Source organism: Notamacropus eugenii, chromosome 1 (assembly GCF_028372415.1).
Source record: "Notamacropus eugenii isolate mMacEug1 chromosome 1, mMacEug1.pri_v2, whole genome shotgun sequence".
Classification (NCBI taxonomy): domain Eukaryota; kingdom Metazoa; phylum Chordata; class Mammalia; order Diprotodontia; family Macropodidae; genus Notamacropus; species Notamacropus eugenii.
The window spans coordinates 666,350,599-666,377,339 of record NC_092872.1 but is presented as its reverse complement, the minus strand read 5'-3'; the positions used below and the strand labels follow the sequence as shown (position 1 = coordinate 666,377,339).

The window sequence follows — 26,741 nt, the reverse complement described above, 5'->3', positions numbered from 1 at the left end:
TAGGACTCAGGAATATGGATTTCTGTGTTTGAAGTGTTTCCTGTTTCTATGATCTATAAAAGTAAGCTGACAGAGTAGCTTCTTCTCTTGGATTTCCCTTATGTCTTTCCTTGTTCCAAAGTAGAGCCATCATGTCCAGGGGAAAGCAAGCTTATGTACATACTTCTTCCTTCCCTTCTCCCCAACTCTTCATGGGGAGGGGCCCCACATTTGCCACCAAATAAAGGCTTTGCCTTGTAATCTCTTCAAGATGATTGGAGAATTTACCAAATCAATCTGAGGAGCCTGACAAACTTCCTTACAAGTAACAACTATGATAATGATAATAGCTAGCATTTATATGCATTTTAAGATTTGCAAAGCACTTTACATAAGTTATTTCATTTGATCTTCATATGTGTAATCTTGATAGCACAGTGCACTGAAGTTAACCTCTGCTCACATAAATTATAAGCTGAAGAAAAAGCCAAGTGAAGAGAAAATATTTACTTATCCTGCTAAGATGCAGAAAGATGACGAATACATTGCCCAAATTCCGGAGAAGTGGCTCAAACTACCCTAATCATGTACTTTGATATAGAAGGCAATGGCCTAAGGGGCTTGCTCTCTGCAGTGAGTCAATAGTTAGCACAATGACTAATTCCTACTTCAAATATATCAACATACTTGCCTTTAAGAACTTTTTTTGGTTGTAGGTTCTTTTTCTTTTTAATTTGTGGTTTTCCTATGTAATTCATCGGCCCAACAAGGAACAAACCCCTGAAACCTGAGCATCTTCAGTAGACCAAAGTGTTACTAAAGCCTGAATCCTAACTTTTTTTTCTTTTTCTTAAGGAGACATAATTTAGACATTTAAATCAAAGTAACTAAGATCAGACTAAGTATATTCAAGTACAATAAACTTAGCTTTTCAGTTTTATAATCATCAGTTAATAATAAAACTTTAGGTGGAATTTCACATGTTCTCGTACACTTTTCAGGCCAGTTCCCAGAGTAATAAAGTGTCTCTGTGTGTACTCCATTTTCTTTTTTATAAGCAAGTGCAATATACATTGTTTATAGAATATTTCACTTCATATTAAAACGGTTAATGCATACTGTAAGTGAACACCATATTAAAATTCAACCCCAATAACTACAAAATCTGAATCCTAACTCTCTAAGGATACTTCAATGAACATCTCACAATTAAATGGGAAAATAAGAGGCCAGTCACTGTGAGTTCTCTCTTCTTCCCTTGTTTTTAATTTCAAAGTCCTTAGACATTCCCCCTCCTTCTCACCTCTTACTCATCTCTGACAATGAGCTGACCCTTCTAAGGGAAACCCTTTCACACGTGCTCTTGTTTCTTACCCCTCCCATCTTCTCTAGAATATTGGTCCCATAATCATCTCCCTTTCTTTCTAATCTTCAATTTCTCCCTATCTAATGGCTCCTTCCCTGCTACCTTCAAACATTCCAAAATCTCCTCAATCCTTTCAGACCCTCTTATTTCCTCTAATTATCCTCCTCTATTTATTATTCCTTTCTACTTCATTTTCTCTCACTTGTCAGCCCCTGGCTTCCAACCTCATCACTTACCTGAAACTCTTCTTTCCAAAGTTATCAATAACTTCTTACTGGCCAAATCTAATGGTCTTTACTCAGTCCTCATATTCTCAACATTTGACACTGTTTACTTAAGAGAGAATGAATACAAAATAAACACAAGGTAGTTTAGGCAGGGAAGGCACTAGCAATTGGGGTTATTGGAATAGACTTCATCCAGAAGGTTAGATGTGAACCAAGTCTTCTAAGAAGCAGAGGTACCATGAAATGAATTCCAGGTATGGGGGACTGCCAGTTATGGACATCCAAACTGGAGTGCCACATGTGAGGAAGAGAAAGCCAGTCTAGCTATCCTGGAGAGTGTAGGCTGGAAAGGTAGGCTTCAAAAACAAAAGAGTGAGAGGTAGCTAGACAGCACAATGGACAGAGTACTGGCCCTGAAGTCAAAAGGACCTCAGTTCAAATCCAGCCTCAAACATTTACTAGCTGTGTGACCCTGGGCAACTCCCTTAACCCCAACTGCCTCCCCCAAACAGAGGAGACTTTATTTTACACCCTCCCTTTCTTCCTAGATGCTCTCTTCCCTCTGGGATTCTACTGCTGTCTCATGGTTATTCTGGGACCTGTCTCCCTCAGTCTCCTTTGTTGGACCATCATCTCTGGCACAACTCTCGATGCCCACATACTCCAAAGCTCTATCCTGCACCTTGTGCTCTTCTCTCCTTCCACTCCCACGTGGTCACCTTATCAACTCTCCTGGTCTTAGTTCTCATGTCTAGGTAGGTGATTCCAGATCTCTGTCAAGTCCTAGTGTCTCTCACGAGGCCTAGTCCTGAATTACTTGTTACCTGAGTTGCCTATTGGACATTTCAAGTTAGATGAGCTGTAGAGGGAAAGGGGAAAGGAATGAGCATTTATTAAGTGTTCACTATGGCCAGGTTCTGTGCTAAGCACTGATTCTCACATCAATGAGATAGGCACTAATATGAGAGAGACAGGGGTTAAGTCATTTGCAAGGAAGTGTCTGAAGCTGGATTTGAACTCAGATCCTCCTGGCTCTATCTACTGTACCACCTGGCTGCCTTTCAAAACAAAAGTAAGGTCAGTAAAGTCAAAACAAAAATAATTTCCTTTTCCCCCAAACCAACTCCTTTCCAAAGTTTTCTATTTCTGTCCCGAGCAGCACCATCCTTCTAGTCACTGAGGTTTATAACGTTAGTTTTATGCTCCGCCCCTCCTGTTCCCCTGCCCCAAATCCAATCACTTACCAAACACTGCTGTTTCTACCTCCACAACTCTCACATCCACCCTTCTCACTATTCAAAGAGCTACCACCATAGCTCACACTCACATCATATCTTACATAGACTCTTACAGTGTTCAGTTTTCTCCTACTTGTTCCCCATTTCCAATATCTTTCCACTTTCAATCCACCTTCCACAGACGTCTTAATATGATTTCTCTTTTGGGTAGGACTGACCATGATACTCCCCTGTCAAATTTCAGCAGCTCCCTACTGCCTACTGAGTAAAATAAAAAACTCCTCTATTTGGTTTTTAAAGCCCACATTTCCAGCCTATACTCCCCAGTGCAGCAAGACGGACTTTCTGTTCTCCACATGTGGCACTCCAGTTTGGACATCTACGCCTTGTCACTGGCAGCCCCCCAGACCTGGAATTCATTTCATGGTGACTTTTACCTCTCAAAATCCTGGACTTCAAGACTTAGTTCAAACCAAACCCTGTAGAAACCAGAGCCTAGATGAAGGCCTTCCTGATAACCCCAACTGTTAGTGTCATCCCTGCCTAAACCATTCTGCATTTATTTTGTATCCATTCTGCATGTTCTTATATGTGTACTGACCTGTTAGACAGTTATATGGTAGCAAGAATTCTCATGCATATTGAAAATATGACTATAATATCACAAAGCAGCAAATGGGGTACTGGACTTGGAATAAGGAATGTCCAAGTTCAAATACTATCTCAGACACTCACTTAGTCATATAACCCAGGGCAAGTCAGCTAAATGCCCTCAGTCTCAGTTTTCTCATCTGTAAAACAGGAATAATTACAGTACCTACGCCATTGAGTTATGAGGCTCAAGTGAGATAATATGTGTGAAGTGTTTTGCAAACCTTCAAGTACTCAAAGCTATTATTATTTTTATTATTATTGTTATCCCTCCCAATAGAATATAACCTTCTTGAGAACAAATTATTTCATTTTTATTTTTTGTATCTCTTGATTCTACTACAATACTGGCACACAGTAGGTACTTAATAAACACTTGTGATTGTTTGATAAATCATTACTGGGTCCCTGATGTCACTTACATGGTTCACTGTCTAACAACAATAGTTATCTATCCCTTAGCAGTGATGCAAAAATAGAACATTACTAAATTTTATTGAAATAGTAGTTGTTAACTCATTTGTAAGCTATCTGAATCAAAATTAGCTGGTATTTCTCCTGGCAGACTCAGTCTTTAAGTAATTAGCTGGGCTGCTCATAGTCATTCACCTTTCTAGGTCTTAGCAAACTTCTGCAAATTACCAAGGAAGATATGTGACTAGACGAGGTAAAAATGATATTACTAATGACATGGATGACTAGAAATGAAAGTCAGTTACTCACACAGCAACGGTGAGGGATAACCGATTGCTCAAGTGCTATACTGACAGTTACAAAATATTAAGAGAAAAGCAAGTCCTCTGAGGCACTGAGTGGATCCTCTGTGGAGGGGATATGCAAAGACATGGACAATAAATGCCCCAAATGAGAAAGAACAGTTGAGCTGTGAGTTCCAATAGGGGAGGAAGAATCTGCATTAATGGGATTCAGATCAGGGGTTAACTTACAGATCCATCCAAACATGGCGGAACTATAAATCAATGGGCACATATGTGCGAAGGCAGGCATATAATTCAAGGAAGGATATTAACATGTCACTCACCTACCTGAGTCTTAGGTTATTCTTGTGTAAAAATGAAGCAAACAGATTAAATAATCACAGCTCTAAAATTCTAAGACCAGAATGAAAGATATAAATTCATGATCTGCCAAAAATTGGACTTAGTCTAAAGGAAATCAGATTGGAACAGCAAGAATTCTCATGCATATTGAAAATATGACTATAATAACACAAGATAATATTTTGCCATCAGATTATTCACCAACTACAAAGGGTTAAAAATAAGGTATACATGCGTATATATGAAGGTGTGTGCATATGTATATGTATACATATGTGTACATTATGTGTATGTATGTGTGTATACACATATACACGTACACATGTGTGTCTGCACTTAATTGCAGACTTCTTGGGGGAAAGAGGAGAGGAAGGGAAAAAAAGAAAAAAGTAAAAAGAGCATAGCAGAGAACAAAAGAAAACTTGGAAGCAAAGAAAAGATGGACAGCTTTCAACATAATGTGTACTACTTATTATATAGGCTTTCTTGAAATGAAAATTTACAGTTGTATACTTTGAATCTTCTCTGACATTCTGCTACCCGCATGGTAATGCTTTTTCTTCTTTTCTTATTTTGTATTTAAGTTTATATGTTTCTTTGTCTTTTCTTACTGTGTATTTAAGTTTAAAATAAATAATAATAATAAAAAAGAATAAACAGGTATGGTTCTGGAAAGCAATTGGGGATTATAAAGAAAGTGATTAAAATGTGCATAGTAGCCTTTGACCCTGAGATTTCACTGTTATACAAATACCCAAAGGAGGTCAATGACAAAAACAAAGGCCCAATATATACCAAAATACTTGGGAGTATCACTTTTAGTGGTAACAAAGAACTAAAAACAAAGAAGATGCCCATCTATTGGGGAATGGTTAAACAAATTGTGGTAAATGAATGAAATGAAAAATTACTATGTTATAAGAAGTGACAACCATATACCAAAGCTGGGAAATACCTGTATTAAGTGATGCAAAATGAAACAGAATCTGTAAAATATACATGATTACTCAGAACAATGAACAGAAATAATAACAATAACAAAAGAATCAAAACTAAACACTTCCAAATTATAAGAGTTAAGCTTGGACTTAAAGACAACAAACTTCTCCTGCTTCTTTGTGGAGAAAGGGGACCATGGAGATGGAACACTGTATATAATATCACACTTTTTTGATATAATACTTAATTTTCCAGAACTTTCTTTTGTTTCTCTTTTTAAACACTTTTTTTGTTGTTGTTATAAGGGATGATTCTCTGAGAGTTGGGTAGGAACACTGTAAGAAATGTAGATTATAGAAAAATATAAGATAGTGATTAAAATGTACTTTAAAAAAAATTGGGGTTGACCTCTGAATGACCACATTTCTCCACTATTAACCAATATCTAAATATAGTAAATCATTAAGTCACTCTTATTTGCTAGACAGTGAATTACATAAGCGACTTCAGAGGCCCACAGGTTAATCAATCAATCAACCAGCAAGTGTTTATTAAGCACCTGCTCTTCTATACTGGAGGCATCTACCACATAGAAACTCTGAGAAAACCTATTCTTTTATAGTTGTTTATATAATAAAATTGATTGTGTAATACTCATAAAGGTGTTTCATATATATGTGTGTATATATGTCTCTATACATGTGCATACATATACATATGTGTATATATGGGTCATCAGATCAGAGATATTTAATGCAAAAATTTTTTAATGATCTATGGCTTTCCTTTTCATCTAAGTTGCATTAATTTTGTTCACATTAGAGCTTTTTAATTTCATGTAACAGAAATTAAATTATTTATTTTATCCTTTGTGATTGCTGATATCCCTTGTCTGTTTAAAAATTCTCCACCTACCCACACCTTTAAAAGATACCTGATCTGGTTCTCTTCTCATTTTTTTAATGGTGTGACTTTTAATCATTTGGTTACATATCACTTTTGAGTTTATTGTGGCACATGTTCAATCAACTCATCTACAAGCATTTATCAGTTGCTTGCTATCAGCCAGGCACTGTGCTAAGCCCTGGAGACACAAAAGCAAAGCAAACAAACAAAAACATTAACCCCCTCCCTGACATCAAGGAGCTCACATTTCTAAGCAGGGAGAGAACTTGTACCCAACTATGCTTGAAGACAACGATTTCACCCTAACTTCTGCCAAATCACATTCCAGTTTTCCCAGCAATTCTTTTCATATAATGATTTCTTCCTTAAGGAACTGATGTTCTTGGGTGTATTGAATACTGGACTATTCAGGTTAATCGAGATCTCCTTCCATGATGCCTTTCTCACTCATTCTAGGTAGTGACATCTTTCTTTCCCTTCTCTAAATCCCTAAAGTACTTTCTGCCCATATCATGGAAGTTTAGCACTTTACTCAACACTTACCTGTATTATTCTCATCCACTCATCAGCATGGACAGTACTTCAATTCTCTGTTTTATCTGAGTTAATCTTGTCTCAAAAAACAGGTGCTAAATTTTTTATGTATTTTTTGATATTATCCTACAGCACTGGGCATGCTCAGTTAATAGTCATTGATTGATATAGATAGAAATTATCTGTAACAATATTAGTTGATATGTATATACAAGTATGTATACATACATATATATGCATATATATGTATATGTATATACACATGTGATAAGGAACAAAGAAGACAAAGAACCAAAGAGTTTCATCAATTTGCTCTTATTGCTGAACTCTGGGACCAAGAACAAATCTATACAGCATTATAATTGTAGATGGAAATCCCTCCTCAATGGAACAGCCTGTCCAATATTTGAAGACAGCTATGTTTCTTCCCAAGTCTTCCCTTTCTCCAGACTAAATATACCCATTTATTTCAACCTATCCTCAAAGATCCTACTTTAATTCTTCTCATAAGACATGAACTTGAAGTCATTCACTATGCTGAATGCAATCCTCTGGAAATCCTCTGGGTCATCAATGTCCTCCCTAAAATCGGGCACCCAAAAGTGAACATGATATTTTGGATGTATCCTAACCAGGTTCTACTACAGTGAGACCATCACCTTGTTAGTCCTGGACTCTATGCCTCTCTAAACATAACCACAAAGTGCATTAGCTTTTTTAGTCTCCATATTACTAATGATTCATACGGAGCTAGTAGCCAACTAAAATTCCCCAGATGATTATCAGATGAACTGCTATTGCCTAACCACACCTCCAGATCTTATCCTCCAGAAGTTAATATTTTGAAATCAACTGTAAGACTTAGAGTTATCCCAGACAAATTCCAATAAAGCTAAGGTGGTTTGTAGGTTCATTTTATTTTTGTTTACTTAGCCACCTTACTGCCATTGCTTGTCTTATCTAAGACCCAAGTAATTTAAGCATAATGCATATAATGGCTTGAGAGACAGAATTTAGGGTTAAAAACGAAAATGGTCTCACTCTAACCCAGGAAGGAATGAGGAAATAGGAGGGTGAGCCAGTTGACTATTTAGATAAAGGACATGTTAAAAGCATTGCACATTCTCTAACTCGAGGAGGTGAGCTGGTCCTTTCTACAATGAATCAATTATTCATTGTCTCAGGTCAAGTCTTTGGGAGTGTCAGTAAACAGAAAAGAAAAGGAGTTTCAGAAAAGACAAATTTAGTCCAATCTTTCAAAACACACGAGTGCAGCTTTTCAGGAATCCCTGAGAAGTTATTCAAAAGGTCCTTTTCTCATTTTTCTTTGTCCTAAGTAGATAATCAGAGCAAGGCAGTGAATGACTAATGGGTACAAAAGTTCATTAGTTCAAAACAGCACCATCTTCTTAGGGAAAAAAACACACAGAGAGAACAACGGCTTCCTTCACATAACAGAGAAAATGCCATCGGTCTTCGCAGTTTTTCTAGCAACATGATAATGACACAATCAAAAACTCTTCAGACTGAGAGGGGCTTTAGAGATCATTTAGTCTAATCTCCTCAATATAGAAATCATGAAAAGAGGGCCCAGAAGGGACCCAAACAACTTGACCAAGGTCATACAACTAACAAGTAACAGGGCTATGACTGGAACCCACATCTCCCAGTCCCTACTTTGGTGCTATCACCAGGCTGAAGCTACTGGTTTTACAAAGTACTTTGTAACATTTTTCAAAGCACTTTGACAACACTGTTATCTCATTAAATTCATACGGTAATCCAGTAATCAGGGCAGGCATTACTCTTTTCATTTACTTGGGGAAGATGCCCCAAAAGTCATTCAGTTCATCAGGGACAGAGCCCAGGGTTCCTATTCCAAAGCCATGTTCTTTCCTTGTCCACCTCATTGCCCTTTGTGTGTTCTACGTTCTGGCCAAACATACTGTTCTCTGACCTTGGCTAGCTCCAAGCCCTTGGGACTGGCCTACAATGCATCTCTTCCTCCCCCTGAAGAATCCCTAGCTTCATTCAAGGCTCAGCTCTGGATCATCTCTTAAGGAAGCCTTTCTTGATTTCCTCTGTTTTGTGAAAGCTCTCTCCCTATCCAAATCATTACCTGTTTACAGGTTACAGCACCACAGAAAACATTCACTGCCTGAGGGCAGGGAATGTTTCCCCTCCACTTTTTGCTTTTATATCCCCATGGCCCATCAATGGGGATTGACACATAGTACATACTGAATAAATAAATGTTTGTTGACTTGAAGAAGCAGTCTGGCCAAGAATGGGCATTTATGACAAAGTATGGATCCATGAAAGAAAGCAAAGTTAACGGGCTTGCAAAAGAATTCAGCTCCTGACCCTGCCCTTGTCAGTACCAAGTTCTAAGCACAAAACAAATCCACTAGATGATACTATTAGCTCATCTTAAATCTCATTGGTTCTGAGCATCATACATATAGATTTCCCTGCCCTAAGGGACCTACATCCCTGAGGTCCAATAATACACATATAGACATTCTAGCTAAAAGCAAACATAAAAAAGCAAACTTCAACAATAAAAAGAATAGCTAAAAATAATGACAGATTTAAGGCTGTGATGGTTTTGGCAGAGAAAAATGGCTAAGCACTGCCAAGGGCAATGAGTTTGAAAAGTCAGGCACTCAGAACAGAAGAGCTGTACACATGATCTATACCAATCTTCTAACTATTAAAATCAAAGCTTTCCAAGGAATGTTCTTCCCATTTATTAAAAAAATAAAAGCCCTCCAATTGATCCATTCTACTTGGCTATTTTTTTAATAGAACTCTATAAATATTTCATTTTCCTCCCTCTACAAAGGTTACATCATTTGCTGCTTTGCATAGCCAGAGATAGCCAAGGAGATTACGTTGACCTTGGAGTTACTATTAGTACACATTTGGCAAAGGGCACAGTTCCCTTTCATCTGGGCCTCCCCAACCTGCATCTGTCTTGTGCACATTCAAAGAAACAACCTAATCAGAATAAATTAGACATTCTTCTCCCAGACAAAGTAGCCATTTTGTGGAGATCCAAAAATCCCTTCACAGGACCCAAAAGAGGAAAAAAAGTACTTACGTACTTTCATGGTTAATTTTCAGGCTGAATTTATACCATCACCTTCATTTGTCTGACTACCCTCCTACCCCCATCTCATTATCTCAGTGTTTACTATATATCTCAACCCCCAAATTGTTTTCTGCTCTAGCTCACCTTAGAATCATTCAGGAAATAAACAATGCTACACTCATGAAGACACAGGTAAGTTTCAACCTCACCCCATGGCAGTTTCCTTTACTAAATTAACAAAACAAGAATGAAAATGGTATCAGTATTGCCAAAAGAGTATACTTTATATCATTATTGGAAACAACTCAAAGAAAGAAATTAACTTTTTTTTTTAAAAGTAAATTTCACCTTTCTCAGCCCTTCTGGGTACAACCTACAGGCTGATGCTTCTGGCCAGCTGGCCTCCTTCAGTAATAATTGCTAGCATTTATACAGCAAGTTTACAAAACACTTGACACAGATCTCACTTGATTCTCACAAAAAAAAACCAACTGTGAGGTGAGTGCTATTATTATCCCCAATTTAAAGATGAGAAAATTGAGGCTAAAAGCTATTAAATGACTTACCAGAGTAGTAAAGAAACAATTTTAGAAGACAATACATATTATTACAGTGAAATTTAATTTTAACATCACCACTTCCAACAATCACTTATGAAACTGCACATACAAGCCACATCAATAAAATTATTATTTAATTATGATTTCTTTCATCATCATAGAGTATTTCCTTTCATCAAGGAAGAATACTGTTAACAGCTGACATTTTAAGTGATTTTGTTTTAGTAAAAGGATTGTGTTGTGTGTTTGTTTTTTTTTTTTAAGGGGTGGAGGAGTAACGATGAGCCTGTTGAACCCCGGATCACTGAGAGACCCACTAAGCCTGATTAGTTCATGATCATTCAGGAGGATAAAAAAAGGAAATTATGTGAAGCCACAGCGACATCTAGTGTCTATAAAAGCTTCCTGGCCAAACTGTAGAAAAATCCTCCTAAATTTCTCCCAAAGAACAAACTTACAAAAACTCCTTAGGAGAAAGGTGGAAAATTCAATTAGGGACGAAAAAAATCTAAAACAAACAAGGGCTCGATGTTGCTAACATGTCAAGCATTCATTAAGTCCCTACAATGTGTCAGGCACCATGCTATGTGCTTTACAAATATGATATCATTTCCCAATAACCTTGGTCATTACCGATCAATGGATAGGCTCTGTTGGGATATGTTACAGAACTTTTAATTTACAGCAGTAAAAGTACTTCTGAATAGCACAGGGTGTTCGTTTATGACACATCAGGAGGAAGTGACTTAAAGTATTTATGGCTCTACTGAAAAGGATCCCAAAGAGACATTATAAAGAGCCTGTAGTTTTTATTTACAAAACTTTGTCTTTACAGGTAGATGCATAGCTCTTGAGTTTGATCACATACTCATCCCCTAGTGCAATGGTTTCTAAGCTTTCAGACCCCTTAGGCAGCTTGGTGAAGTCTATAGACCCCTCCTCAGAATCATATTTTTAAATGCATAAAACAAAACAAAGAGGATTAGAAAGGAAACCAGTTATGTTGAAATCTCAAAATATTTGTTATCAAATTGCCATTTAATAACAAATATCAAAATTTTATTAAAAGGTTTTTGAAACTTTTAAAAGTCCATGGATTCCAAGTAAAGAGCTCAACCCCACTGCATTTGTTTCCTTGTGCTCCCTTTCAGCCTAAACCTGCCCCTCCCTTCTAACACCACCTTTCCCCATCATCATACTGCCATTCACCTCATCCGCCACATCTAAAACTCTGGCTGGAATTCTTCTATCTTCCTCATCTCTCTCATCTAGTCACTCAGCAATTTCTCTTCGTGCTCCCTCCACAGCATGTCACCTTTGTGGCCTCCTAGCCTTTGCCATCACTGTCAGCCAGTCTTAGTTCCACCCTCTTCCTCCTCCTCTTCACCTTCCAATGATCCTTCAATCAGCCCTGTCACTTTTCTCATCAAATATCTTCAGCGTCTCTCTGTTGTGTATCAAGCCAAGTTTCAGTCCTTTGTCTGGTATTCTAGACACTCCATGATGTGAAATCTCCCATCTTAGTAATCTCATCACAATCTTTCTTCTCTCTAGGTTTTCATGATGTTGCTCTCTTGTGGCTGTCCTCCCCCATCCAACCACTCTTGACTTTCCTTTGCTGAATCTTCATCCCTAAGTGTGTTTTTCTCCCAGAGGGTCTGTCCTGGGCCTCATCTCTTCTCCCTCACTATGACTGGATTTCACGATATGTCTACACATAGGATGCTCACATCTTTTGTCTAATCCAGAAGTGGGGGAATCTGTAGCCTCACGGTCATATGTGGCCCTCTAGGTCCTCAAATGCAGCCTTTTGACTGAATCCAAACTTCACAGGTCAAAGGGTCACACTTAGAGGGCCACGTGTGTCCTTGAGACTGCAGGTTCCTCACCCCTGAAATCTTTCTCCTGACCTCCAGTCTCACAATTCTAACTGATTATTGGCTATGTGAAAGTGGATACCTTGTAAAGAATTTACAGTCAGCATGTCCCAAACTGAACTCATCTTTTCTCCTAACTTCTCCCTTCATCTTAACTTCTCTGTTACTGTCAAGGGTAGTATTATCCTCCCAATCACTCAGCCTTGCAACATAGGTGCCATCCCCAACTCCTCACTCCCATATCCTTTCTCGTTTTCCCTTTTGTAACATCTCTCATATATACCCCCTTTTCTCCTCTGACACTGCCACCACCCAGGTGCCAGGCTCTTATCATTACTGCAATAGTCTGCAGGTGGGTCTACCTGCCTCAAGTCTCTTCCCATTCCACCCTGTCCCCCACTCAACTGTCAAATTGATCTTCCTTTAGTGCAGGTCTGTCCTTTGTCACCCACTTACTCAATATACTCCAATGATACCCCATTACTTCCAGGATCCAGGATCTGTTTCATTTTTAAAGCTCTTCCTAGTCTGGCTCCTTCCCATCTGTCTATGCTCTTATACCTTACTCCCCTACTCATCTTCTACAATCCCTACATAGAGAATATTTGTGCCCAAGCTATGGTAGAGCTTTCCCAGTCCATATTGGCCTGATAGGCCACAGTCAGACACACTCTGTCCTGACCCCAACATGGTGAAGATATTTTGGTCCTCGTTGAGAAAGGACAACAACCAAGCAACCAACAACCCAGTGATGCTGGACTTCCTAGCTGTTTCTTAAACAAGACACTCCATTTCCCACCTCCAGTCCTTCTCAGAGTCTGCGTTCCCTGCCAGGAATGCTCTCTCTTTGCATCTCTACCTCCTGGTCTCCCTGGCTTCCTTCATGTCTCAGCAAAAATCCAACCTTCTCTAAGCAGTCTTTTCAGGGGTGCCTCAATGCCAGGCCCTTACCTTGGAGGGGATCCCTAAAGAATTCTGTCTCTATCTTGTTGTATCTAGTTGTTAGCATGTTCTCTCCTCCATCAGACTATGAGCACCTAGAGAAGAGGGATATTATCTTCTACTCTTCTTTGTATCCCCAATGCCTGGTACACAGTAGGAGCTCAGTAAATGCTTATTGGCTTGATTTGACATCTTTATACTCCAGCAACACTGGACTACACTTTATCCTCTGAACAATTTCCTGCCCCTGGGCCTTGGTTCTCACTGTTCCATGAGTCTGGAATATCCTCTTTCCTCCTCTTTGGGTTATGAATCACTATTCATCTTTTAGGTCAAATTAACGATGCCAGCACCACAGTAAATAAAAACCTTTCTCTCCCTAGATATCAAAGAATACTATGTTTTACCCTCTAACGTATTTGCCATGTACTGTAGCATAGTTTGTATGCTGTATTTCCCTCCTAGGCTATACACTCCACACAGGCAGGGATTTTGCTTTATTCAAATTCTGTATCTTACCCAATGCCTAGCAATGCACTGTACATAGTAGGTGCTCAAAACTTTTGCTGAACAGCTTTTTTAAAAAGTCTATTTGCTAAGACAGTAGATATTTTCAACCCAAAGGTCTAGACTTGGTAGTATGTCTTCAATTACTATATATATTTATAACATTATGTTCCAAATGAATCCACAAAAGTAAGCAAAATTCTAAAAATTATTTTTGGCCAGGGCAATGTTTTGTAAAAAGTAAAGTTAGCAACAGATGGAGCTTACCTATTTTTTTTGGAATGTTCATCCTTTCCTCTTTTAACTCCAAAAATTCTTGTGATCAGAGAACTAAAGAGAAGTGTGGATGAATTTCTCACCTAATGCAAAAATAAACATACACTAAAGGTTAAGAAATATCCATGGCACTGGAATTCAGAATATCCATAACAGGACATCCTAAAACACTGGTTTACATTTTAAATCAAGATATTACCCAAACTTGCCAATTTTGTGGTTGAGAAACTGTGTTTCGTATTTATAGAAAAAGGCAGTTTTCTAAAAACTTCATAGCGGGAACTGACCTAGTGACTTCCTCTGAGCCTTACAATGTAATCATAGGATACAACACAGCATTTTCTTTCACTTCTAATATTACCATCCCAACTCGCATTGTCTTTGTTCTCTATGCTCAACTAATGCACACAAAGAAAAGGTTTTTTCCCTATCTTTCATATTTGTGAATTTTAAACTTTAAGCTTCAATCTAAACTTTAAATAGTTTAAACTTCAGCTCTATTCTTTTCATTTCTACAATCACCAATCCCTTAGGAAAATGTCTGCAAGATCCATATGGTCTTAAAGAATAAACAATTTTGACATGCCCAACAAAAGGTTTTACAATTAACATTCAAAATGTTGCATATTAATATTTAGCAAAATGCCAAGGACATATGTGTGTGATTTTTAATCCTGGGCTTACTGGTAAGGTGATTGGTTTACCAGAAATGTAAAATGGCAAGGAATGTCCACTAATTTACACAAAGACACACTCAGTAAACTGCGATACAGCACAGGGACCTATTCCAAAACTATGGCAGCACAGCTTTGGCTCTTCCCAGAAATGTCCTAGAAGGATTCTGATGTCTTGGGTTTCCTCTCTTCCCTTTGACAACTTTTAATCAGAGCTTTCATGTACAATAAATCAATCCACAAATAATAACTATCTACTAGTTATTAAGCACTATGAACGACATAAGGGAACAGCAGAAATAATCTCTGCCCTTCAGAAGCAGTTTCAATCAGAAATAACTACATGATAATCAACAACAGTTAAATATAAAATAATTGATTTCACAAAGCAGAAAAGGGTTAATTGCCAAATGAGTGATAAAAATAAAATTGCTCTAAGATTTAGAGGAAGGACAGTTCCCCACGAACTAGGCCAGGCTGGGAAAGTATCATCACAGAAACAGAAGAACCGTAGACTGGGAAGGGCCCTTGGAGATAATGTTGTATAATGCCCGCATTCTTCACAGTGAAGGACTGAAGCCTGGATAAGCGAGGTCACTTTCCCAAGAAGACTAGGATGACTAACTTACTGACAGAACTGAAGTCTGTGGATTTGGGGGTCCAACGCTCTTCCCACTGACTTTTAGCCTATGTTTCCTCACAGAAATGGGGATATTTAAGCTGAATTTTGAAAGTCAGCTATGTGTAAAAGAAATGAAGAAAGAAGCAGGAAGTCAAACCAGGCTGGAGAAATGAATACGTATAAGCAAAAGCAAAGAGATAAATAGACAGTTAGGACATGGGCAGGTGAGACTGAAAAGAGCTGCGTGGAGACCTGGGGCATTTAGGATGTAGCATTTCAGGGGGCCTATAGTGCAAGCTGGCGCTGCTTCCTGAGGATATAGGAAATGACAATAATACCTGGCATTTACATAGCATTTTAGGGATATTAACTCATTGAATATGAACTAAGAGCTCCCTGAAGATCTTAAAGGAATTATCTCCATTTTACAGAGGAGAAAACCAAGGATCAGAGAACTTTGCCCAGTGGTAAAGCTTTAACCCTTGCCTCTCCTAACTCTAAGACCATTACTCTTTCCACTAAACCACACACATCTGTCATCATCTGACAGCCCAATTATCCACCTCAGCTCAAGAGAGACAGGTAACCTCCCACGATGGACCAAAGGACTGTTTCCACTTTTGTATGTATATCTCTAGAACTCAGCATTGTGGCAGGCACAGAGTAGGAGCTTAATAAAGGTCAGTTGTTGTTAGATGTTGATTCATTCATCCAAAAGGAATATTCTCAGGTTTGAAAAATTCCTAGTAGTCTCCTAAGAATTTAATTTCCTCCCCCATTACAGTCTAGAGGAAGACCCTTAGTACACTGAACAGAGCTCCCTCAGGGGGATTTATGGGAAGACATGGAAACAGGATGACAAGAAACAACTGAGGACTGTTCTTTGAGTCTGGCTATTTGGCCAGTTCAGATTCCATCTACTGGCCCAAATCTCTCTATATTGCAAGAAAAACTTGAGATAGCTCATCTCATCTAAGATCTAAGTAAACTATATCTAAAGTAGGGGTTCTTTTTTTAAAGATATATTGTTATTTATTTCTTCTCCTTTTTACATGATCATAGATTCCCCTAGAATGCTTTCCCCTTCCCCTCTCAGAGAGCCATGCCATACAATAAAGATTATTTTTAAAGACAAAAGAATAAAAAAAGGAAAAAAATCAGCACAACTGATGACCACAGTGTAAAAGTATGAAAACATGTGCAATGTGCAGCATGTGTGCACCTTCTACCCTGTGAAGGAGTGGGCTGGTAGCATCCTTTTAAATCTTGCCATCTGAATCCTGCTTGATCCTTATCATTTTGCTCTGTTCACCATTTCTTTGGTTTTCTTTCTTTTCTTTTTTGTATGCGGTTGTTCTTTTCATGTACACTGTTTTAGTTACTGTGTGTACTGTCTTCTTGGCTCTGCCGACTTCACTCTGCATCAGTTCATGTGGCTCTTTTCATGCTTCTCAGAATTCATCACATACATGATTTCTTACAGCACAGTGACATTCCATTATATTCACATTTGTTTCACCATTCCCCAATGGTTGGGCATCTACTTTGTTTCTAATTCTTTGCTATCACAAAACTGCTTCTATAAATATCTTGGTGTCTATGGGGATGTTCTTCTTATCAAAGGTAAAGCAAGAATTCTTAGCCTTTCTGGTGTCACGGATCCCTTTGGTAGTCTAATGAAGCCTATGGACCCTTACTGCAGAATAATGTTTTAAAATGCATAAAACAAAGCGAAGAGGGTTAGAAAAGAAATAAATTATATTGAAACACAATTGTCAATTGCTTTTAAATAAGAAAAAAAATCCAAAAACAAGTTCACAGACCCTCCAAGTTAAGAACTATCCTTCTATGTCTCAGGTTCTTCATTTATAAAATGAGGAGACTGAAAAACAGTTTCTCTAAGGTTTCTTCCTGCTTTAAGTCCATCATTTTATGATCATAGGATCATAAGATGATTTAGTAATCATGTCAAAAATGATAAAAGGTGAGTCTGCTATGACCTGTTTTTAATGAATCGATGCTGGCTCTTTGGGATCACTGGTTCCTTTTCTAGGTGTTCACTAATGTTCTTTTAAACAATATTACAAACTGCTCAGTATCTGAATTATCCTTTCAAAAGATCAAAACTGAGGCAAACTAGGATTAAGCTCACTAAAAGGGTAAAACATGAGTGTGTATTTCTCTTCAAAATGAGGAGGTGGAAAATGAAAATTTCATAGACATAAAATAATTTATTTTCAATCTTCAAATGAAGGAGTAACACAGAACCCAAAGCTCCTAGTAGCTCCCAAAGCTCTCTGCATGTTGGGAATAGGCATACTTCCAAGTTTAAAAAGAAGGAAAGCATCTGGGTGGAAATATATGGGATTATGATAGCCAGCAGACCAGGGAACAGGGAGGGGATAATAAAAGAGATGGGGAAAAAATGTAGTCTATCCCTAGGCTAGAACAGGGAATGTGAGAGATAGGCTGGTATAGTGTGGAGACAAAGATGGTGCAGGCATTCAGAGAGGCAGCAGCAATACAAACCTGGTCCTGATAGCTTGAGAGGAGAAACACTAGCTGCTGCATTGAGATTGAGAGGGAAGTGACTATGCTGAGACGGTTTTTACATATGATTAATACCCTGTTGCTAAACAAACTGCATCCTTCAGATTTGCTTCTAGTTACAAGAACACACAAAATTTCACAGTTTGGGCAAAAGTTGGAGCACATCAGTATGCCATGGCCCACTCTTTCAGAACCACTAACTCACAAAAACTATATATATATATACACACACACACACAGACATATGTGTATGTACGTATATGTATATACACACAGCCAAAAAGAAGGCATTCAGACACAAAGGAGCCACACCAAGGATTACACAAAACTTAGTAGCTCCCACTGTAAAGGAGAGGAGAGCTTATAATACATTCCAAAAGGAAAAAGATAAAGATTTACCACCAAAAATAATCTATCCGGCAAAACTAAATATAATCTTACAGGGGGAAGAAATGGATCTTTAATGAAGAGAGAAGTTCTAAGCATTCCAAATGAAAAGGCCTGAACCAACTGAACATTTTGAAATAGAAATGTAATCATCAAAGAAAACCTAGAAAGGTACATGCTTGTTTAAATGAAAGGCCATATGTAAGGGTGAATTGACTGCATGTTAATAGCGACAAGAAACAACTATCTTCTTGGAATCCAAATATGTTTATAAGGGTCATAGAAAAAGATGAAAATGTGAAGAACCATTTATTAAAGTGCTTTTTTCTGTGTCCGGCTCTATGCTCATCTGGAAAACAGAGTCTGTGGTGGCTTTGCTCTATGGGAGGGATAGGAGACCATACTGGCGGAAAAGGATGAAGAAGGAGAGAGAAATCACTATTGATAATAGATGTACACAAATGAAGAGAATGTGGTCATGGATGAAGGGAAGTTGGGAGAGCCCTTCCCAAGGACTTCACTTTCATCTGAACTGGATGAAGAAAGACTGAACAAAATTACACATTTCAGTATAAAAATAGGTTAAACTCAAAAGAGAAATAAGTTGGGAGAGAGAGGAGGGACAGCAGAGAGGGGTCTAAGAAGGGGGGAGGAAGAGGCAAGGCAAGAATCATAAGCCAAATAATCTTCAGTGTCAGAGGGAAGGTTAAAAGAATAGAAAGGGAGAATAAATAGCCTAGGACCAGAGACAAGGTCATGAGAGGGGAAGAACTGCCAAAGGGAAGTTCACTTAGAAGACCTCAAGCATCAAGCAAACTCTGTCTCTTCAGGTTGGAGAGAAATACGCAGTTCACAATAATGTATGTCAACAGGATGAACTCTCATTAAAAAAGACAAGGAAAGCAGAATGGATCAGAAAGCAGAATCAGACAACACATTGCTTAATAGAAACACATTTGAAACACAGATTCACACAGAATAGAGCTAGAGAAAAACCAAATATGCTTCACCAAAACTCAAAAAAAGCAGAAGTAGCAATCATGAGTTCAAATATGGCTACAGCAAATATAGATAAGTAAAAGAAAAAATTTACAACATGTGTAAAGATATGATAGATAATGAATCAACATCAATACAAAATATATGCATAATACATAGCAACTAAATATGCAAAAGAAAAATTAAACTAATTATACAGAGAAACAGATAAACTTTAATAATAGTGTGAGGACCTCAATGTGACCCTTTCAGACACAGACAAATCAAAGCAAAGATAAACAAAAAAGAATTTAAGGACCTGAATAGAATTTTAGAAGAATAAGAGGTAAATGGCAGTTCTCTCACAATGACTAAATAGGAATAGAAAGGAATTTATATATTTCTTAGCTAAACATAGCATCTTTACAAAAATTTACCACATGCTAAGGCATAAAGACTACACCAAAAAATGTAGAAAAGCAGAAATACTGATCATAATGAAACAAAAATTATATTCAATAAGGGATCCTTATGGAAAGAACTAAAAAGTCATTAGAGACTAACAGAAATCTAAAAAACTAGTGCAAGTGGGCTATAACAATATGCTAGAAAGATACTATAATATGATCAGACCGACTTTATACATTACAGATTTTTAGCTATGTGCCTGGAATGCAGGGTTGGTTCAACATAAGGTAGACTAAAAATATAATAAGTGATGTCAATTTTACAAATAATACTGGGGAGGAGCCAAGATGGCGGAGTAGAAAGACACACATATGCTAGCTCTGAACCCACAGCCCACGAAATATCTGTAAAGAAGAACTCCCAACAAATTCTGGAGCAGCAGAAGCCACAGAACAACGGAGCAGATGAGATTTCTGTTCCAGAAAGACCTGAAAACCTGACGTGAAAAGGTCCATTGCGCACCGGACCCGGAGCCAAGCCCAGCCCTGCCTTGGCCGTGTGGTACCAGGAGGAGCAGATCCGAGCAGGCTTCAGGGACAGAATCTCCACCAGCCGGGCAGGTCCCTCCACCCAAGGGCGCCGGGGGTGAGTGAGAGGGTCTCTTTGGCTGGCCGGGAGGGGAGTGGGGTGTCCCCATAACTCAGGCCCCCTTGGGAGGCAGCAGCAGAGGCAGCCGTGGACAGGGGCTCCCCAAGCAGGCAGGAGCTCAGATCCATGGTTGAAGGTCTCTGCATAAACCCCCTGAGGGAACTGAGCCCTGAGTGGAGGCCCTGCCCCCACCTGAGCAGCTGAACTTGATCTCACACTGAATAGCAGCCCCACCCCTGCCCAAAGCCCTGAGGCTGGGAAGCAGCATTTGAATCTCAGACCCCAAGCACTGGCTGGGCGGATCTGGAGGCGTGGTGGGGGTAGAAAGAAAACTCAGAAATCAAGTACTGGCTGGGAAAATGCCCAGAAAAGGGACAAAAAATAAGACTATAGAAGGTTACTTTCTTGGTGAACAGATAATTCTTCCCTTCCTTTCTGATGAGGAAGAACAATGCTTACCATCAGGGAAAGACACAGAAGTCAAGGCTTCTGTATCCCACACATCCAAAATAAATATACCATGGGCTTAGGTCATGGAAGAGCTCAAAAAGGATTTTGAAAATCAAGTAAGAGAGGTGGGGGAAAAACTGGGAAGAGAAATGAGAGAGATTAAAGAAAAGCATGAAAAGCAGGTCAACACCTTGCTAAAGGAGACCCCAAAAAATGCTGAAGAAAATAACCTTGAAAAATAGGCTAACTCAATGGGCAAAAGAGGTCCAAAAAGCCAATAAGGAGAAGAATGCTTTCAAAAGCAGAATTAGCCAGATGGAAAAGGAGGTTCAAAAGCTCACTGAAGAAAATAGTTCTTTCAAAATTAGAATGGAACAGATGGAGGCTAATGACTTTATGAGAAACCAAAAAATCACAAAACAAAACCAAAAGAATGACAAAATGGAAGATAAAGTGAAATATCTCATTGGAAAAACAACTGACCTGGAAAATAGATCCAGGAGAGACAATTTAAAAATACCTGAAAGCCATGATCAAAAAAAGAGCCTAGACATCATCTTTCATGAAATTATCAAGGAAAACTGCCCTGAGATTCTAGAACCAGAGGGCAAAATAAGTATTCAAGGAATCCACCGATCACTGCCTGAAAGAGATCCAAAAAGAGAAACTCCTAGGAACACTGTGGCCAAATTCCAGAGTTCCCTGGTCAAGGAGAAAATATTGCAAAGCAGCTAGAAAGAAAGAATTCAAGTATTGTGGAAATACAATCAGGATAACACAAGATCTAGCAGCTTCTACATTAAGGGACTGAAGGGTGTGGAATATGATATTCCAGAAGTCAAAGGAACTAGGACTAAAACCAAGAATCACCTACCCAGCAAAACTGAGTATAATACTTCAGGGGAAAAAACGGTCTTTAAATGAAATTGGGGACTTTCAAGCATTCTTGATGAAAAGACCAGAGCTGAAAAGAAAATTTGACTTTCAAACACAAGAATGAAGAGAAGCATGAAAAGGTAAACAGCAAAGAGAAGTCATAAGGGACTTACTAAAGTTGAACTGTTTACATTCCTACATGGAAGGAAAATATTTGTAACTCTTGAAACTTTTCAGTATCTGGGTAGTGGGTGGGATTACACACACACATACGCACACACACACACACGCACACACACAGGGACAGAGAGCACAGAGTGAATTTAATAGCATGGGATCATATCTTAAAAAAATGAAATTAAGCAGTGAGAGAGAAATATATCAGGAGGAGAAAGGGAGAAATGGAATGGGACAAATTATCTCTCATAAAAGAGGCAAGCAAAAGACTTTTTAGTGGAGGAAAAAAGAAGGGAGGTGAGAGAAAAACATGAAGTTTACTCTCATCACATCCCACTAAAGGAAGGAATAAAATGCACACTCATTTTGGTATGAAAACCTATCTTACAATACAGGAAAGTGGGGGAGAAGGGGATAAGCAGGGTGGGGGGGGATTATAGAAGGGAGGGCAATGGGAGGGAGGAGCAATCTGAAGTCAACACTCTTGGGGAGGGACAGGATCAAAAGAGAGAATAGAAGCAATGGGGGTCAGGATAGGATGGAGGGAAATATAGTTAGTCTTACAGAAAACGACTATTATGGAAGTCATTTGCAAAACTACACAGATACGGCCTATATTGAATTGCTCACCTTCCAAAGGGAAGGGGGGGGAGGGAGGGATGAAGAGAAGTTGGAACTCAAAGTTTTAGGATCAACTGTCGAGTAGTGTTCTTGCTACTAGGAAATAAGAAATACAGGTAAAGGGGTATAGAAAGTTATCTGGCCCTATAGGACAAAAGAAAAGATGGGGACAAGGGAAGGGAGGGATGATAGAAGAGAGGGCAGATTGGTGATAGGGGCAATTAGAATGCTCAGTGTTTTGGGGTGGGGGGAGGGGATAAATGGGGAGAAAATTTGGAACCCCAAATTTTATTAAAATGAATGTTAAAAGTTAAATAAATAAATTTAAAAAAAATAATAAAAACTATATGACATATCAATAGATGCTAAAAAAGTCTTTTAACAAAATCCAACATTAATTTCTATTAAAAACTCTAAAAATCAGAGCAATAAAGTAGACCATTTCTTGATATGATAAATACTATTTCTTTAAATCCTAGAGGAAACATTATATGTAATTGAGAAAAATCAGAGGCCATTCCAATAATATCAGAAATAAAGCAAGGATGTTCATTATCACTACAAATATTTAACATCATGCTAGAAATGCTAGCTACAGCAATAAGACAAGAAAAAGAATTTGAAGGGAAAAGCACAGACAAAGAGGAAACAAAGATATACAGTTTTGCCGATGATATGATGGTATACTTAGAGTCCTAGAGAATGTGCTTTAAAAAAAGTAACTGAAATAATTACTAGCTTCAGCAAAGTTGTAGGATATAAGATAAATCCATATAAATCACTGGCACTTCTATACAAAACTCAGCAGGAAGAGAAAGAAAGAGAAATTCCATACAACATAACTAGAGAAGCTATAAAATATTTGGGAAAAGGAAGAAGAAACTCTCTCACTCTTAGCATTTGGAATGTGTATCCCCATATACAAACGTAGATTTTAGTTTTCCAAAGCACCCATTTCTCTGATCCTCCCAAGTGACTAATGCATCCCCTCAGGGGCAAAACTGCATTTAATGGCCAACACAGAAGATCCTTTAAGCCTAAAAAGAAGGCAACAAGGCTCCCAGCAAATGAGGGAAAATCTCTGTCAAGAAACTGAATAACACCCTGAAAAAGAAGAGACTGAAAATTCATCAGTACCCAAACTAAAAAAATATGTCCTGTCAAATATTTAAAAATATTCTCTGTCAGATAATCTTTTCAAAAAAATAGGGCAATTTGGTTCTAGTAAATTCTGTCATGTACTAACAAGTAACAGAAGCTATACAAGTTAAATTTGGAATTTTGCAAGGAAAGCGATGTGATCCCTATTTTTCTTGTCATTAATTTACGCATCTATTCTTAAGAAGTTCCTCTACCTCTTACTTTATGAAAGTCCATATGCAAGAGGGTACAAACTATAATACCTAAAAATAATAAAAAGTATGGACTAACAGAAAAATCTGATAATTGTTCTCCATTTATTAGATAACCTTCATAGGATATGGAGCCGAAAGAAAACTTTGAGAAAAATGAATTCAATGAGCTCATTTTATAAATGAGGAAAGTGAGGCCCAGGAAGATTATATGATATGCTTGCCTATTTCAAATCCTCTGATTCCAAACAGAGGGCTCTTTCCACCGTATTTGCTGCCTACTATGGACTAAAGCACTAGTGGTGGTATTGTTCAATCATTTCAGCTGTGACCTCATTTGGGGTCTTCTTGGCAAAGATGCTAGAGTGGTTTGCCATTTCCTTCTCCAGATCATTTTGCACATGAGGAAACTGAGGTAAACAGGGTTAAGTGGCTTGACCACAGTTATACAGCTAGTTAAGTGTTTAGGTCAGATTTGAACTCATCTTCCTGAGCCCAGACCCAGAGCTCTAACCATTGTGCCACCTCACTGCCCTAAGGACTGGTAGTAGAAAAGAAAGAAAGGAGAAGGCTTTCCCTTGCTCCCTACCATCTGCAAGAATAATGGAACATGGTAGATTAGAACTACAGTTGTCTTCCCTATTTTCAAATGGCTTTCTCACTTCTCATCAACAATGAATTAGAGAACTTCAGAGCCGGATGAAGGCTTAAAGATTACATCACGCATTCCACCATTTCCCAGATGAAGAAAGCAACACCATGAAAGACTAAGAGACCTGCCCAAGGTCACCCAGCAAGATACTGGCAAAGACACTTGTAGTTCTATTCCGCTACCTCCCAAGCTGTACTAGTTTGCTTTTTCTGTCCTTTTTTTCTCTCTTAGTCATCCTCTCTGTATTTTCCTACCCTCACTTCATCTTTCCATCCCTGTCCCTTTTCTACTACTTGCTTTGGCTGATGGAATGTCTGATGAATATTCCTGATTAAAGTAAAGAAAGGGTGTGTGTATAAATTCTCTGTACTCAGACCTCACTTCTTTGCAGAAAAAAGCTGTAAAAAAAAATTAGATGTATACAACAGCTTTTTCTGAAACTGCCAGGAAATGCAACTTCTCCCTAATCCAGGATTATAAGCTTTCTATAAAATGAGCCTTCTTTTATAATATAAATTATCTGACTCCAACTCCAACGCCAAATAAAACCTTGGCCGTAGCCAGAGTAGTATTCTGTAAATAGTCAAATCAATTTAAAATGGCCAAATTATTTCTATGAAAGCATTTTAAATGTTAAGTTTTGATGTACAGTATGCACAATCATCTTAAAATGGGGTTTTCATAAACTGTCTCATTCCAAAGTTATGTGTTAAAGAATTTTTTAAAGAGATTTTAAATGCACAAAAAGGAAAGCATCCATCTTATCTGGCTGTCCTTTTGAACCTGGCCAGTTTATAAGAAGTAGAACAAGGCGTCTGCAGCTGTACAGTTAACTTCATGTCAGTTTGCTCAACTCAGAAGCACATTTCTTTCTACCACCCCCCACCAAAAAAATAAAACCCAAAATTTATTCAGTTTCTCAAGTTGTACAAATGGCTTCTGTGGTAACTCTATTCAGGATTTATTTTACTAAAAAAAACAAAAGAAAGAAAAAATTCTTTGAAAAACTTCTTCCTTGAAGCCCCGTTGGAATTTGTCTTTTGCTCTCATAACGCTGTGTCTTCTTCTAATGCACTTAACATACTCAGATTTGGATTATGTGTATTTATCTATAATTTATTTATGTACATGTATTTTATATCTTTATGTCTATTTATATATTTATTAAATATATATGTATAGATATGCATAGATATGTGCATTCTATCACCCCAACTAGATTATAAGCTCCTGGATGGAGCTCCATGTTGTGTTCGTATCTGATCCAAGAAATATTTATGAAGTGTGCTAAGTACTGGGAAGACAATGAGAAAAATACATTATCTGCTCTCAAGTAGGGATTTTACATTCTACTAGAGGGATGGGAGGAGAGGGAAGAGAATATATTATGTATAGAACGAAGTATGATACAAGGTAAACTGAGGAAATGAGCACTATCTGGGGGAATCATGGAAGTTTTCACAAAGCAGATGGTACTGAGCTAAACCTTGAAAAAAGGTAAGGATTCTGACAGAAATCAGAGAGTGATTCCCAGACATGGAGGATGATTTGTGCAAAATCTCCAAGGTAAGAGACAGAATGTTAAGTCTGTGGGCCAGCTGGTACATTTGGGGGAAATATCACTTCAATTCTGGTAGATGGGGAATAATGGGAAATGGGAAAAATGGGAGCCAGGAGCTACTACCTACTGTGAAGGGCCTTGAATTTGGTCAAGTGAAGGAGTCTATTTTCTCCTAGGCGTATGAACAATCACTGATGATTTCTCGTGCTGAGTACCGAGCACTCAACACAGTAGTCACTGAACAGTAACTGAATGGAGATGAGAAGCCAAGGGGGAGTCACAACTCACAAGATGTCAAAGACCTGGCCTTTGTCTCCTTTCTGGCATTTCCTAGTTGTGTGACTGTGGATGACTCAGTCACCTTTTCTGCATTTCAAATGTTTCATCTATTAAATAAAGAGATAACAATATTTTGCTCAATAGAAAGTTTCCATTCTAGGGGTCCTAAAGCACCAATAACATCTCCTCCTCAAACACTTGAATAGAATGGGAAAACTTAAGTGCCTCACATTTTCTAATTGTACATTTACTTGATCTTTTTTTCATTAATTCATATTTAGTTTTACAAGTTTACTTAATGCACAAAATAATCAAATATACTCTTTTTAAATGTGCTGATGATTTATAG

At 38.1% G+C, this 26,741-nt stretch overlaps 1 protein-coding gene across 3 annotated transcripts in view; it reads right to left on the bottom strand.

Moving 5' to 3' along the window:
• The window catches only part of THADA (THADA armadillo repeat containing), a 433,436-nt gene that overhangs the window by 304,874 nt on the left and 101,821 nt on the right, over positions 1 to 26,741 (bottom strand). For all 3 annotated transcript variants that reach the window (XM_072635750.1, XM_072635749.1, XM_072635751.1), the window contains one exon: positions 14,149 to 14,240. In XM_072635750.1, coding sequence (XP_072491851.1) covers positions 14,149 to 14,240 — 92 coding nt within the window. The remainder of the gene's footprint in view (positions 1 to 14,148; positions 14,241 to 26,741) is intronic.